The sequence below is a fragment of the Hyaena hyaena genome, unplaced genomic scaffold (assembly GCF_003009895.1).
Source record: "Hyaena hyaena isolate Hyena2069 unplaced genomic scaffold, ASM300989v1 scaffold_860, whole genome shotgun sequence".
Classification (NCBI taxonomy): domain Eukaryota; kingdom Metazoa; phylum Chordata; class Mammalia; order Carnivora; family Hyaenidae; genus Hyaena; species Hyaena hyaena.
In genome coordinates this window covers 504568-521993 of record NW_024081493.1, presented here as the reverse complement: position 1 = coordinate 521993, position 17426 = coordinate 504568, and the positions used below count along the sequence as shown (strand labels likewise).

General features: G+C 34.7%; 1 protein-coding gene across 1 annotated transcript in view; it reads left to right on the top strand.

The window, feature by feature from the left end:
- Positions 1 to 17426, top strand: part of SYNE1 (spectrin repeat containing nuclear envelope protein 1) — a 461288-nt gene that overhangs the window by 113920 nt on the left and 329942 nt on the right. Inside the window, 3 exon segments of the mRNA XM_039220107.1 lie at positions 4688 to 4884; positions 7380 to 7489; positions 14443 to 14550. Of these exon segments, the coding sequence (XP_039076038.1) occupies positions 4688 to 4884; positions 7380 to 7489; positions 14443 to 14550 (415 nt within the window).

Genomic DNA, 17426 nt, shown 5'->3' with positions numbered 1-17426 from the left:
AAAATATAAACAAATCATCACTAACACTCTCAGGAAGTGCTGTAATCAAATTAATTCCTTCATTATTCATGTGATTGAGCCCAATTTTTTTTTTGACAACTCTACATTTTGATAATGTGAGGGCTAATCTATTTAGATCATTGTTTAGACTGACTTTTTTTTAATGTTTATGTATTATTTTGAGAGAGAGAACATAAGAGTGAGTGGAGAGGGCAGAGAGAGAGAGAATTGCAAGCAGACTCTGTGGTGTCAGCACAGAGCCCGATACAGGGTTCAAACCATGAGATCATGCATGACCTGAGTGGAAACCAAAACTCAGATGCTTAATCGACTGAACCACCCAGGAGCCCCTGGACATCCTGCTTTTATTAAATAATCTTTACACAAATAAGAAGTTTAAATGTGATCATTTCTTCATAAGACTATTAAGTTCTATTTGATATTAATATGAACTCAGGTCCCCGTTCTAAAGTAATTATATAATTTTTTGTTTCCCAAAATGTTCTAGCAATTTTATCTTTAATTTTTTTCCATGGGTCTAATATAGATTCCTTTGTCAGCTTCAGCTGATAGACTGGATTTGCTTCTGGGCATAATAAATTTATATGTGTGTACATTCATGTACATAATGCCAGATAGAATATTACTTCTCTCAAGGAGTAAGTGTCAATAACCAGTGTACTGTGGTCTGGTGTGGTCAGTGGTAAGATTTCTTCACAAAGAAGTTGTGCTTTTGTATGATTTTCCTAAGTGACGTGTCAAATTAACTCACTTTCTGTTTTGTTTTTGTGTGCCTAAATCTAATCTGAATCTTATTCCCTACTTCTGAAAAATAGTTTTAAACAAGCATTTATCATTATAAAATATTGAAGCACTAAACATAGGGAGTTCTATTTTTAAAGCGTTTGAAGAGCAAAAATAGAGAAAAATTAAACATAGAAAAGATGTAATTAGTGTTACTATTTTATACAGTTTGGTTTAACTTTTAGTCTGTTGGTGGTTTTCTAATTTGGGGTATATTTTTATGATTCAACTTGTACTCAAAAATATTTTTGAAGGCAAAGCTTTTTGGAATGTGTAGTAGAAATGAAAATTTAAAAACCTGCCCACATTGCCAGTATATTGTTTCCCTTTATCTCTAGTGGCAATTACTAATCTCTTCTGCAGCTAATTGGGCAGGGAGAAGATAAAAGTGACCACGTGCTAGGACACTTGTCATGATGCTATTGCAGTAAAACTTTGTAATAATGTCAATGTGATATTCTCTTGCCCATTGCTTCGCACAACATTAAATTAATCAAAAATAAATTGGTTTCAGGGTGCTTGGGTGGCTCAGTCGGTTAAGCGTCTGGCTTCAGCTCACATCATGATCTCTCAGTTTGTGGGTTCAAGCCCCGTGTTGGGCTTTGTGCTGACAGCTCAGAGCCTGGAGCCTGTCTTTGGATTCTGTGTCTCCCTCTCTTTCTGTCTCTCTCCTGCTCTCTCTCTCTCTCAAAAACAAATAAAACATAAAAAAATTAAAATAAATTGGTTTCACTTAATATTATACTTGCTTGAAGTAAACTGAAATTGAATGCTATTGGAGTTTTTCTGCATTGGTTTTGTTCTACATCTGGATATCCCAGAGCTGTGCAGGAATCCAGTAATAACTAAAAGTCACTCCTGCAACTTATATTTGTAATATCAGTGGAAGTTGTATTTTCCTTATCTGTATAAATGTCCAGATGGATGGATCCAAGGGTTTTCCATGCATCAACGTTATCAGTGAGATCCATTTATTTTACAGCTGCATAAAATGTAGAGATTTGGGGAGATGACTTCTCTAGCATAAAAGTTTTGTGATGAACATGTGATTCCTTTATGCCAGCCAAATCGTTGATAATTTTTCTAAAAGCTGCTTTTTTTGGTTTACACTCTCCCAGTATGTATTTTTCAAGCAATTTTTTTTTTACCTGCTATGGATAAAAGACTAGAATCTATACCCCTTTCAGTATATGACTTGTTTTTAGAATTATAATCTGTGAGACTCTGTGGTCTGAATGTTTATCAGCCCTGGAAGACTGAAGATGACAAGAAAGGACAAAACATCTAGTAAACACCAGACATATCATCGGAATGTAGTCACTGGTTTCATATAAAATTTTAAAATATGTCAGAAGTAAATAAAAAACTGTTTTAGTAATGCAACATAATTCAGCCTTCTCTCTCTTTTTTTTAACCAATTTTATCTCCTATATACTCTCTCAGACATGAAAGCATTAAACTATAGCATATCTGAGATTTGCATACCTGTTTTGAGATGTCTAAGAAACACAATGGTATTTTAAGACAAAACTTAATAAGATAATGAAACAAATGAAGGCATGTACAGCCAGATCCATCCAAAATGATTGAAGGTAAAACATATCAGAGATCAGAAATGCCTATAAACTGTATATACTTCATTACTTCTTTAAGTGATGTGTCCAAGTCTCTTTAAGTTTGTGAAGAAGCAAAGAGCTAACAAGAATGCACCTGGGTGGGTGTCTGCTGGTGTGCCAGACTTTGGCTGAAAGTATTATACGCATGCTACCAGGGATGGAAAGCGAAAGAACTAAGAAAAGATACAAAGTTACTTTACAACTCCTGAAATCTTACAAAATTATTTGAAAATATTTATTTATGAAGCCAGTGAGGAGATCCAGTGATGCTGTTTTTAACATGTTTAATGAAGAATGAATGTGCATTGGTAAAACAGGATTTAAAGTGAAACTTAAGCTGGCAGAGATAAAATTTAAGAGCATTTATTAACTTGTATTAATGTATCAATCATATATAAAATATTTATTTGTATTTAAGTGTATTTTATGCAAGCTGAATGTACATTGGTAAAACAGGATTTAAAGTGACTTTTTAGATTGCAGAGATAAAACTTAAGGGCATTTATCAACTTTGTATATTAGTGTTGTCAAATATATCTTATGGCTCATGGAAATGTTGAGAATATAGTGAAAAACAAAGAATTGGGTAGTGTTACCTCTGCTTCATTTAGAAATAGCTGTAATAAGACTTAAAAACATTTTTTTTAAAAGAGACTGCCAGGATATTTATCCATTGAATGTCATCTAATTAATTGATCACCTTTAAAGGCATCAGACTTAACCAAAGGATGTTGGTCAAAGACATCTTTGCAACTTACTTTTTGGAGCTGCCTATGTATATAGTTGATAAGTTACACATAGAAAAAAATTCATTGTGATTTTCTATCACTATTATTTTCAATAACAAAATATTACTACCAACTTGAATTAATTCTTAAGTATCATAACTGGCTTCAACTTAATCATATCTACCAGAAAAGAACAAAATTTGCTATCAGGGAATTGCCCTCAAGGCAATTCCAAAAACAGAGTTTAAAAAACAATTTGATCAGGGGCATCTGGGTGGCTCACTCAGTTAAGCGACTGACTTCAGCTCAGGTTATGATCTCATGGTTTGTGAGTTCAAGCCCCACATCAGGCTCTGTGCTGATAGCCCAGAGCTAGTTTTGGATCCTCTGTCTCCCTCTCTCTCTGCCCCTCCCTGCTTGTACTCTGTCTCTCTTTCTAAAAAAAAAAAAAAAAACAAAAAAAAAAAAAACAAAAACAAAATCCAATTTGATCAAACAATTTGACCGGCCAGTGGTGTAAGTGGAAACTTCTCTGGACTCATGTTGATTATAGGCTCCTGTGTGATTGATTTACAGACAGGATCACATCCATCTGCATTTGTTCATTCTAATGCATTTGATATCATTCAGCCATATTATCTTGGTATGTTAATACCTGTGCATGTGCAACACATCAGTGTTTATCACTGTCATTGGAATTGTGCTAAATATGGGGGGCCTGGGTGGCTCATTCGGTTAAACGTCCGACTTCGACTAAAGTCATGATCTCATGGTTTGTGAGTTTGAGCCCCGCGTTGGGCTCTGTGCTGACAGCTCAGAGCCTGGAGTCTGCTTCAGATTCTGTGTCTCCATCTCTCTCTCTGCCCCTCCCTGGCTTACACTGCCTCTTTCTCTCAAAAATAAATACATTAAAAATTTTAATAAAGAATTGTGCTAGATACTTAAAAAATATACAACAATGGATTACTATCAGTTTTGGTCTTTATAATTTTCGCTTTTTCATTTTACCAGACGTTTTCTCTGAATTTGTTTCCTTTAAAAATGTGCTTTAAATTGAATATCTCAATTACTGAAAAATCTAATATAGAAAACTCTAAGTATGGAACTAGAATTTGTCCATCTTGTTACCCTCTAAAATTTTTCTTTGCTTAATTTCTTTCAAGCAGCTAACTGATATAGCTAACTGCACATCAGTCATTGTTGAGGATTGGATTTTGCGTTAGTCCTTGAGGAAAGTGCATATCACCTATTCAGATTCAAAATGTGACATAATTTCATTTTACTATATTTTTGGGTAGTGCCTGGCTGGCTCAGTCAGCTGAGCAGCCAACTTTGACTCAGGTCATGATCCTGCGGTTTGTGAGTTCTACCCCCTCGTCGGGCTCTGTGCTGACAGCTCAGAGCCTGGAGCCTGCTTCAGATTCTGTGTCTCCCTCTCTCTCTGCCCCTCCCCAGCTTATGCTCTGTCTCTCTCTCTCTCAAAAATAAACATTGAAAAAATAAAGGAAAATTTTATTTTTATTTTTTATCACATTAAAGGCAGATGGGAATAGAAGTAAAGGACTTTGGGCGGAGCTGGAGAAGTGGAGTTGCCTTTCATTCAGTCATCCATGCCATTCGACCAGAACTAGTGGACTTGGAGAAAGTGAAAGACAGATCTAACCGGGAAAATCTGGAGGAGGCTTTCACTATTGCTGAAACAGAACTAGGAATTCCAAGACTACTGGATCCTGAAGGTAAGTTGAATAATTATTGGTTCTTGTACACACACTTCAACTCAGTAGGCTTCTATGTCTTAAATGCAGAAATTACAGATGATTTCTGAGACCTTAGTAGAGGCCAGACAATTTTAGAAAAGCAGGAAGAAATAGTAGCTTCCTGTACTGATTTTCTTTTGGAAAAATATTTGCCATCATATATGGGAGCAAACCTATCTCTGTTGTTCCAAACAGCACTTTGACATTGGTGGTGTTAGCCAGGTGAGTGTACTTACTCCACATAGTAAAGGGTAAAATGAAAACTTTAGAAGTGTGTGGATAATAGGGGGAAGAAGAAAATCCAGGATGAAAGAATTACTTATTTAACAAAGAATCTGGAAGACAGAAGAGATTATTAATTACCTAAGATCCTATGTTTAAACGGTCATTAGAACTTAGACATGTTGGTAATCATCCAGCGTTCTGGTGTCCATGAGGAAAACCACACCAATGGTCAACTACTGTTTTTCATTAGAATTGTCTGGCACCTTTTGGTAAGACTGTGAATTTAAGACATTATGGGAATAGATTACATTCCTTCACATCTTCAAGAGACAATTTCGATGCCTTTAATAAACTTTAGTAAACTGTATAAATTGTTTATTGAAATAAAAGGGTTCAGAGTGAATTTTCCAAATGCTGCAGACAATTTTTTATTTGGGTTGGCAGTTACAGATATTTCTATTAATGATGCAGAAAAGTGAATACAGTGAAAGAAAGTGATTTTTAAAGATGAGATTTCAGAGTGAGCATGACTAACTCTCAAACAGTGTCTAAGTTGAGACACTTGTGCCTGCAAAAAATTACAGATACCTGTAAAGCCCTGGTTGGCTTCCCCTGAGATGAGAGCAACATGGAGATCCCTCGCCACTTTAGCAACCTGAAGCGGGCCTCCCACATTCACTAAGATAGCCAATGGCTTTCCACCTTGTTTCTGCACCACACACACACACACACACACACACACACACAGCCCTCCATTTTTCCTAGAGTAGGACAGGAGGAGGGTATAAATGGTGTTTTCATACCCATTAGACCAGAGAAGCGTAATGTTTTTCTTTCATGATAGAAACGGAGGTTGCCCAGGTGCAAAGCTTCCATCTTGATAAATGCTGGACCTCTAGCACTGATGAATTCACCAGATAGAAGGTGATCTTTTGTTTTCCTAATGCAAACTACCCCCTCAAAAAGTTATCAAGCTTAAACTTTTTTAGTTAAAAAAATTAAAAATACAAAAATTAATTCATTTTTAAAAAGAAATTTTAAAAAAGTTATTTAGCCAACTTTTAGGAACACAGATAAAATAGACCAAACTCTTTTATAACAATTGTTTTATGATTTAGTTACATGTATATCTAAGTGCACTGATTTTATGAAATCATGTGTTAAATGTTTCTTTTTCTCCCCACTTTCACATCTCATGAAAGTTTTACTCATTCTTCACATGGGCCTTCCACACCAGTGATCTTGTCGTTTCTGCAATCACCTTGGAATTCTCCAGCACATTCCAGAATACATGATCACTATTTCCTTTGAAGTCTTTGGAGCCGCAGCACTTTTTAAATCCGGCACTGATTGTCCCTAGAAATTCTATCTCCCATTACAAGGAACATTACAAAATATTAGGGCCATTTATATTTTGGCTTTCATGGCTTTTGTTTGGTTATATTTTTTGCTTTGTGGGTATTTGTAATCTCCGAATGTAATTGCCTTCTCATTGCCTTTGAAAGTAATAGTTAAAAGATGATTTAGAACATTCAGCACTTTTTATGTAGATAGTCTTACCCTCATTCTAAGCCAATGATTAAATTTGTATAAATACCTTTGCCTGATTTTTACTGGTTTTATTAGATAAACATCTATATACTTAAAAATATCTTTTCAGGCTCTGTGTTTGAGTCAAGCCTCAAAGTACTTGATTCTTCAAAGTGTAGTAATTTAGAGAGAAACATGCATAAGGGAGAGGCTATCCAAGGAACTGAACATAAGGCATCTCCCTCTTTTCTAAAATAAAACTTGTGGAGGCAAGAGAAAGCTTATCTATATTTGGCCAGATACAGTATACAGGCTCTATAGTCACATCATTACCTGTAAGCACTTTTTACTCCCCACTAGCCCCAGTTCTGAAATTTACATATTATTTATATGTTATTAATGACATAGAATATCTGAACAGCCATAGATGATCTCAGATTGCTGATGAATTACTGTTGAGATTATTTAAAGTAAACAGGAATTACTTTCCTAAAATGTCTTAGTTAAAATGTGTCATGTTTCTGAGTCATAATATTCCCATCATGTATCATCCAAACTAAATTGGTTTCCCCTCCCTCACCGTCTTGAAATATTAATTCTATTTTTCTTCTGCACTGAGGGCACTCTCTTTTGGCATATTAGCTAGGTTTCTGTATAATTAGATTAGCACTGTATATACTGCTAATTAATCTATCCACATTTGTTTCTGGTTGTTCCAGATGTTGATGTGGATAAGCCAGATGAGAAGTCTATTATGACCTACGTAGCCCAGTTTCTGAAACATTACCCTGACATCCACAATGCAGGCACTGATGGGCAAGAGAATGATGTAAGTACTTTTCTTCCTTGAGCACTGATAGTGCACTCAGTGATGGTGACTCAGATATTTAAGCTTGCGGCTTTCTAAAAATTAAATTTAAACACATCTTATTTTATTATTTTATTTTGGAATACATTTCAAAAGGAGAGCAACTGAGTAAAGAATGGATGTCACCAATTGGGGCAGAGATTACAGGGAAAGATTTTTCTGATGTGTATGTTAGATATGTCAGAGGGCATTATTAATGATAAATACTAGACCATTAGCACTGATGAATTAAACTTGAGGAAAGATAGCTGTGTTGGGAAAGTCATTTAGTAATCTGAGGGTGAAGTCATTTTATATGTATAGTGTCATTTGTGCTTCTAGAACTTGAGTCCCCATATTCTGTTCAATCTGAGAAAATCTAATTTTGACTTTTAGATTCATTTTATAAGTCTAGTCAAAACAAACATATGGAAGAAAGACGAACTTGTAAAATTTCTAATTATTCACTGTGATTAGATTTTTTTCAACATTTCAATAGTTCAAATAACATATTTTTATACTGCTCAAATGACATATGTTCATTGTCATAAAAAGGAAGAAAGTGAAATAATAAAAATAAAATTATTTGCACTTGATCTAGAGAGACCCTGTCCTAGAAATAAAAATTGATATGCTGGCATCAGTTCCCAACGTTTTTTATATGTATGTAGACACACAGAATATTTTAACAAAAACAGAATTATAGTATAATAAAATTTTATCATTTTTTTCTGTTAACATTATAGAAAATTCTTCTAATGCCATTCTCTCCAGAGCATCATCTAGATGTACAATAATTAATCTTGATTGTTGAAAATTTCTGAATTTTGCCATTATAAAAAATGTGTCTATGAACAATTCTGTAATAGAACATTGTTTTAGGATTCTTTCTTAAAAGTGGAATTTCTAAGCTGGATGGAATATAGATCTTTACTGCTTTTTGAAATGATTTTTTCAAATTTTTCTGTAGAAAATTGTCCCATTTTACACTTCAGCTGGCACACCAGTGTGCCCATTTTCCTGGACATTAACAATCAATAATACCATTCTTCTCATTTTTTAAGTATTATTATTTTTTGAATTATAGTGAGGTAGCTTTACTACAGAATTTGAAATTAATTCTAAGATAAAATGACAACAGGAAGAGAGAGAAGTGGAATTTTCAAGATGTGTTAAAAACCTACCTGATTTCATTTCTCAGGTCTCAGAGCTTTCAAAGCAGTTTGAGATTATCATAAAAGGAAACTAGGAAAACATTTAATATGTTTTCTAAATAGACTTAGCAACAAGTCTAAGGAAGCAAAGGCCAAGGGATCCTAACCCAAAGTTTTCACTTGGGAAAAGGTATTACACTAATAGAGGTCTGTGATTTCATAAAAAATTAAGCAAAACAATGGTAACTGGTGTTTCCTAGGTTGCTTGGTTGAAGGTAATCTGGCATTTGATAGAACTATGTTAGGTTTTTAAAAGCTATCATTTCAGGACATCTTGTTTTGTTCTTTGACAGGATTCAGGCAGAAACGCTGACCACCCGGGTAACTTATCTGTAGTTAGCCAAGTAAATGTTTCTAAGAAGACCCACAGGAGGCAAACACAGATTTTCTATACAAATCCTAGCATGGATGGACGCATGTGCTTTGGAGTTGTTTGGGGCTTTCTGGGTTTTGAGAATAGAATCGAGTGTGGATGTTGCTGTGTGAATAAGAAACTCTATTAGGAAGCATATTAGACTTAACCTCCTACAGCAATGAGAAAATCAGCTTTCCATCTGATTTTCATATCAAAAGTTTTTATATTACCCAATTGGATTTGCTTCTGATCAGGTTTCTGAGTCTGTACTGTTTTAATTTCTCTGACATGAATCATCTCTCCAAATGAGTAAACTCTGTGACTGGCAGCGTCAGAAAAACAAAAGGAGGTGCTTTTGTTAATGCTCCTGAGCAAGAATGTAATGCCAAAACGCTTCAAGATTTGAAAGACACACATTCCTGACATAGGCTTGTTAATATGCTTTACTAAAGAGACTTTATTATTAAGAGATTAATTTCATTGTCTAGAAAATAAGTTCTGACTGTTCTTTTAAAAAGTTTTCTCTATCCCTTCCTAAAAAGAATGCATTTGATTCTTCAGGGTTATTTCAAAAATTAATTTTAAGGAAAATATATTATAAACTTTGCTCCTTTTTTAATATGGCATTTGTAATGTAAAAGCTAAAAATGAATATTTTCAAAATGTAAAAAGGAATTTTATGGTTTTTTGTGATGTAGGGCTTCCATTTGCTTAATGCGGCTAAATGGCCACCTAATTCTATTTAGTCAAAGTTCTTATTTTCTTTATTTATATTTAATCGTTTTATAGACTGTACACATTAGGGCTATTGATGCCATCATCTCAAAATACTTAGTGTTTGTCTAATCAAGTCTTAGGAAATAGTTATTTTAACTCACTTATTTTGTTTTATTTTTTTAAGTTTATTTGCTTATTTTGAGAGAGAGAGCAGGGGAGGGGCAGAGAGAGAGAGGGAGAAAGAGAATTCAGGTACAAGCCAGCTGCATGTTTCCAGCAGGAAGCCCATCATAGGGCTCGATCCCACAAACCTAACTGCGTGATCATGACCTGAGCTGAAATCAAGGGTTAGACAATAACCCACTGAACCACCCAGATGCCCCTCTTATAATTCTCTTTTAAAAAGCTTGGCATTGGTTCAGGTCATGATCTCCCAGTTTGTGGGTTCAAGCACCACATCAGGCTCTGTGCTGACAGCTCAGAGCCTGGAACTTGCTTCAGATTCTGTGTCTCCCTCTGTCTCTCACCCTCCCTCACTCACACTCTGTCTCTCTGTCTCAAAAGTAAATAAATATTAACAATTTTTTAAAATAAATTAAAAAAAAAGTTTGGCATCAGTGTGTCTCCCAGGCTTCCAGTTTTTGGTATATTTGATTGTTGTATCTTCTTTATGAGTTTATTTAAAGCAGATACTTTAGAGATATGATATTAAATCTAATTTTACTAGAAAGAGACATTGCTATGCCTTTCTTACTCCAATCAATAAAACTGATAAACTTTTTCCCTAAAGGTCTTCCTTGAATAATTAGCTCAGTCATCAAATAAGTAAAATAAGCCTATTAGTTTATCTCTCTGAGCTCTTAAATTTTCAATTATTTATTCAGTCTTTGCTTCTCCCACTGCAACAAATACTACGGATTGTTTTCAGGAGTACAGCACCATCTTCACTGGCATTGTGATACAGACATACATCTTATGAATGTATTTATTGAGAAAAGAAATGAATTAATATACCTCATCTTTGTGCAGTTCACCATTTAAATGGTTAATATTTTAAGACATAAACATTTATAACGTAAATATTGCCCCAAATTAAAATAAAACACCAAACAGTAGAATACTACATTGCCTTAGTATATTTGAACATTTTGATGCTTTCAAAAGGTATGAAAATCTCTTAAAGTAACTATAGCCATAAAATTTGCATCTGTTTATTTATGGATAGATGCCTCTCCATTGTTTTTTTCTTATTTCCTATGTGATTTTTTGTCCCTAATTTATATTCTTTTTCTATGTATTATCTTCTTTTCATATCGTTAGGAAATACTCCCAGGTTTTCCATCTTTTGCAAATTCTATCCAAAATTTTAAGGTAAGATTTAAATAATCTTGAATTAGTGACCTCTTTCAAATGGACCTGCATTCCATAGCTTACTAGCCATTCCTTTGCATGTATTTGCCTTTAGATACACATTTATTTTAATACATTAACCATATTATTTCCTTGTCTTTCTAATAGGACAAATAACCTATGTCAGTGTTATTAAATGTTAGTTATAGTCTAAGCGACTCCCATGGACTTTCCCACTAATCGTTAATAATAAGATGGCATCAATTAATTTCTTTTTAATAACACTTAATAGCACTAATAAAGGGAAACATTTACAGTAACAATTTGACTTCTTTATATGTGACATGGAAAATAAAAGCAACTCTAAAGATTTATTTTTATATTTTAAAATATTAAGTAGGAAATAATTATTTGAAAAAGGTAAGTATTCAGTTAGCTTATACCCTGAGCTTTGTTACTTCTCTTCTGCTCAGTGTGTGGCCATATAGTTTAGAAAGTTCCTGACACACAGTAAGTGCTCAGAAATATTTGTGTAATTAACTATTGTGAGTTTGTTCCCAATTTAAATCATCCTATTCTTTTTCCATCTTTCTTGATATTCCATCTAGGCTGAGGTTAAAGATCTATCAATAAAAAGACTTTCTGCCAACATTCAAATAACAAATTAAAAGTAACTAATTTTATATCAAATGTGAAAGGAATTTTTTTCATGCTCCATGAATCATATGAGTTATGCACATCTAAACATACTACAGAAACATGTAAATGTGCCCGTGTTATGTTTGAGTGAAAAAGAGAGAAAGAGAAAAAGAAAGAGAAGAAAAGAGAAAAAGTCACGAGAATGCTGGCAGTTTAGCTGCCTGGAATTGAGATGGTCTTCTCTGGACAAATAGACCTCCAAATTTTTTAATGCTGGTAAAGACTACCGATTAAAGAAAAGCCGCTAGACTAATGGGTTCTGGGCATCTAAATATTGTTTGCACTTCATTTTCCTCTTTAAAGGAGAATGTTGAGCGTGTAAATAGCTCCTTCTTACCTTATTGCAGTTTTCTTGATGCTGTCCCACCAGTAGAAAAGTCATTTACTAGATGAACCCAATGAAGTTGTTTTAACATAATCCTTTCTCTAAGATGACTTTGTGAAATAGTTTCAGTTGGTGAGCAACCGGTCACTGGAGGCTCACAGGGAGGTCCATGTCACTTTGATGATCTCCCTTGTAGTGGTCACACTGACCTCTGGTACCTTGGAGGTAGACCAAGAGCATTTATTTACTCTGAGCTCATAAGAATATGCCATTGGTGCTTTTATGGGTGTGATAGTCAGCCAAGTCACCTAGTAATAAACCATGTGCTTTGCCCATGTTAATCTGTTCATTCAAAAGAGCCATCCTGGGAAGAACTTTAACTTCAGAGTTTTTGGCTCCTGTTCCATTTCTTTCTCTACTTACCTACATTACCAATTATTTATTCTACCATTATATATTGAGTGAGACTGAGTGCCAGACACTGTGTTAGGCTAGAGAAAAAATAAGATAAATATTGGGTTTGTACCATGGATGGAAGGGAAGAGACAATTAAGTGGACAATACAAAATAGTGTTTTTCCAGTGAATATTTGAGCTCAGATTGTTACAGGATCAGAGAAGTGTTCTCAAGATGTGGTCGCTAGACCAGCAACATTAGATTCACCTGGAAACTTCTTAGAGATACAAATTCTCGGCCTCCACCCCAGACATACTGAGTCAAGGAAGACCGAGGGTGGTGCCCAGCAAGCTAGTTTCAGAAGCCCTCCAGGTGATTGTCTTTCATGCTGATGTATGAGAACCGCTGGCCCAGAAGAGAGATCCAAGAAGACTTCTGGATCAGAAAAAGCTTTCTAGAGAGGTTGTGTCTGAGCTGAGCTCTGAGGAAGGCATCATGCAGGGCAGAATGTTTCAGGCAGGACAGGATTGCTTTTCAAGACTAGAAAGTGAAAGTAGGCGTGGGTCATGACAGCCCTGTATACCAGTCTCTGTGCTCGGGGTGCCACACGGGTTATCTCGAAATCTCCCCCACACTGCGCAAGCCGTGTGTGATGTCTACTCAGATGATGGTATAGCAGTAGAGAGGATTTAAAAAAAGATGTGTCCAAAGTCACAGAGCCGATACTGGTCAGAACCAGAATTCAGAACCAGACTGACCTGCCTTCACGGCCAGCACTCGGTCTACTTTGCCACTTCACGTGTCATCAGCATTTCATCTGTGTCACAGGGCTGTGACCACGTGAGCTCCTGTAGTTGGGAGCTATTTGTAACTGCCAAGAATCATGTTAAATACATTTTTGATTAATGTGGCATTCTTACCAGATAAGAAGACTTGATGAAAACTTGGGATATTTTCACTAAATCAATACTAAAATGGCTTGTTATTATTTGTGGAAAAAATTCTATAAATCTCTATTTTTTTTTTTTCATTTTTGAGATGTGAGTGGTAGCCTGGATGCATTCACTCAGCAAAGATTTTGGTAAATATTTTATAGGTACTGTGTTGCCAGGGTCTAGTAATACCACATTGAACAAAATAAATATTTTCTGTCATCGTGAAGCTTTTGTTATAATCCTGAATAGCATTTTTACATGATACTAGTCCACGATGTTACTGTGACTGTCATTTCTTGGGGTTAGTCAAAATTAGTCTCATCTGGACGTGTTCTCTGGGCTATGAATGACTTTGGATTAAGAGCACCCCCAGGCCTATGAGTTCAGTCTTCTTCCAACCATGTTCTTCCTGAATATTTTTGTACTCAGGGCATTTCCTCTTGAGCACATTCTCTTAACTAAATTAGGGTTTCTTGAGAAAGTAACGGAGGTAGATGATTTCAATATTCATTAAGATAATTAAGCAGTTTTTGGGGCGCCTGGGTGGCTTAGTCGGTTAAGCGTCTGACTTTCGCTTAGGTCATGATCTCGCGGTTCGTGGGTTCGAGCCCCGCGTCGGGCTCTGTGCTGACTGTCAGCTCAGAGCCTGGAGCCTGTTTCAGTCTGTGACTCCCTCTCTCTCTGACCCTCCCCTGCTCATGCTGTTTCTCTCTCCCTAGAAATAAATAAAAATATATTTAAAAAAAAGATAATTAAGCAGTTTTTCTAGGTTTGACTTTTGCCTCTTATTCTCCAAAATAGGTGAAGGAGAGGAGAGACAAAAATTTTCAGAGATGATTGAAACTTACTAAATATTGGGTGCATTTTAGAATCAGCCAGATATTAATCAGCAATTAAATAAATGTACAGTTACTGACAAAATTGTAATGCCTGCTGGTTTCTAGAGAGAAGACAGGCTAGTGTTGAAAGAAACGAAAGTCTGGATAGAACAGTTTGAAAGAGATTTAACAAGGGCACAGATGACGGAATCGAATCTGCAGGATAAATATCAGGTAATGTATGAAAAAGTGATTTCAGTTTCTTAAAAGCTGTTTATGAGTATGATTCATATATATCATTTAAACCATGTTCAGTCTTTCTAATGATATTGAGAAAAATCTTTAAAGAAATAATATGTATTATCTTAAGTTTGCATATAATTGTAGTAATTGTTAGTTAAGCATCCGACTTTGGCTCAGGTCATGATCTTAAAGTTCATGGGTTTGAGCCCTGCATCAGGCACTGTGCTGACAGCTCAGAGCCTATAGCCTACCTCAGATGCTGTGTCTCCTCCTCTCTTCACCACCCACACCCCACTCACACTGTGTCTGTCTCTCTCAAAAATAAATAAACATTAAAAAATGATAATAATTGTATTTCTGGGTAAATAGGTAGTTTTAAAAAATATAATACATTTATATACCATAATATGATTGCCCTTGTAGAGCTAATTAGCACCTCTGTTACATTGCATAAGTATTTCTTTTTTGTGGTTGATATAGTTAAATTCTAGTCTCCTAGCAAGTCTGATGATTATAATACAATATTGGCTATATTCACTATATTGTGCATTAGATCTCTAGGATTTATTTACTACTCATCAGAAGTTTGTATACTTAAATAATATCTGTCTTATCCCCCACCTTTACCCCTCATCCCTTGGAAACTACCATTTTAATTTGTTTTTATGAGTTTGGCTTTTTGAAAGACCACATGTAAGCAATATTGTATATTGTCTTTTCTGTCTGCCTTATCTCACTTAGTATAATGTGTTGTCACAAATAAGAGGATGTCCTTCTTTCTATAATATTTATAAATATAGACATCTCTCTCTCTCATATATATATATATATATGATATATATATCATGTCTCCTTTATCATTCATCCATTAACGGGCACTTAGGTTGTTTCCATATCTTGGCTATTAATACTACAATAAACATGGCAGTGCAGTTATCTCTTAAGTATCCCGTTTTCATTTCCTTTGGGTCTATCCTGGAGGTGAAGTTAATAGTTCTAGATTGTGTGTATCCACCCCGTATGTAGAGCTCTGAGGCTTCATTACTTCGAACTCAGAGTCTTATAGATGACCCAAAACACAAACATCTAGTCATTGGTTTTCTAAACCTCATGATCGTGTAGCTATCACATACCAAAAAATCCCAACAAAAAATAAATTCAGCGCCAAATTGAAAGCCACTGTGGAATAAGCTGAATTCAATAAAGGCTTGCAACATGAATGTTTGGAGTGAGCCCGTTATTGGGACCAGTTTCTATTGTGACCTGTCTGGTTCGATGCCGTTGCACTCCAAGTGAGTCCAGAGTTGTTGCTGCTGCTGTTATTTGCCCAGTCTCCTACAGCCATTATTTGGATTTTAGCTTCAGATTTTCACTACTAAGACACAGTGTTACAACAGTGTTTCCCACTAAATGGTGATTCATTGTATGCAGTATTGACATTTTCCTCCTGTTTAAAACAGCATTGCATTTTAGAGGCCAAGCTATAATATATCCTAGTCTACATTATATTTCAGTTGGTTTTGCTATATAAGAGACTCAACATGGCAGATGATAAAAGATATAACCATTGGCATTAGTGTGTGATTTTATATAACATATATAAATTCTTCCTGAATTTATGGAAGATTGATTCCATCAATCTTGTATTATTATTTATGGAAGATTGATTCCATCAATCTTGTATTATTATTTATGGAAGAATTGATTCCATCAATACTGTATTATTTGAACATGGCAAAGCAATATGTATGTATTTATATGTATGTACATTTTTTGCTTTGAAACTTAGAGTAATCTTTTTTTCTCAAAAATATAATTTTCTGGATGAGCATCATTAAAAAATGATTAAACCTGTAAACTGAGGATGGAAATACAGGAACAGAGTAAATATACTTATTAGACCATTGTGTATTGTAGTTTAGGCATAAATTACAAAAAATCAATTCCAAATTATGAAGTTACCTGTTAGCTATTATTTTATGAAAGGAAAACAAGGGATTAGAAAAGCACAAAATAGAAACACTCCTTTCAGGCCAAAGATGAAGGGCTGTTTCTTAAAAAAAGAGTTAGAGACCATGTGAAATCTGAATATAGGGGACATTTTTCCTCATCTGTTGTTTCTTACATGATCAACATTTTCTGTTTCTACTTATCGGTCAACAGGGTATTTTCCTGTTTTTTCATTCTGTGGAATGAAATTGAAATTCTGTTGAATAAAATTGAATATCAATTTTATGTTTTGGTATTTTTAAATTACGTTAAGTTAGAGGAAATGAGAGATAAAACTTGTGGTAAAATAGTTACTCACCATCTCCCCCAAGTGTTCTTCATGTGAACTTACATGTTTGTTTACTCCGATTCAGATGCATTGCCTGCTAGATTCTGTAGGGCCATTATTATGTTCTTTAACATAATTACACATTTCAGTGGCATGTTCAATTCATATTTGGACTTGGAATTTTATTCCAGAATGTGCTATTTTAATGTAAAATATAGAACTTTAGTTAAAAGCACTACCTTTTTAGATTAGCATTTGACTTATGCTTAAATTTACATATTACAGATTTATGTTATACACTCTATGATAAAAGAAAAGACATAATAATTCATGTTTTAATGCCACAAAGTTAAAGCAAAATATTATTATATAAATGATGTCCCCTATGTAAAACTCTTTATATAGCCTTACTTAAACACAAATTTAGATATCTTTGTATCCATATTATTTTGATATATATAATTTATATCTGTAAGTTATTTGGTTTATTATTTAACTGTTATTTACTTTTTAAGTAAAGCAACTATTTTGATTCTTAACATGGGTTTATATTCCTGTTTCCTATTATTTCTTGATGAGCATGGACTGG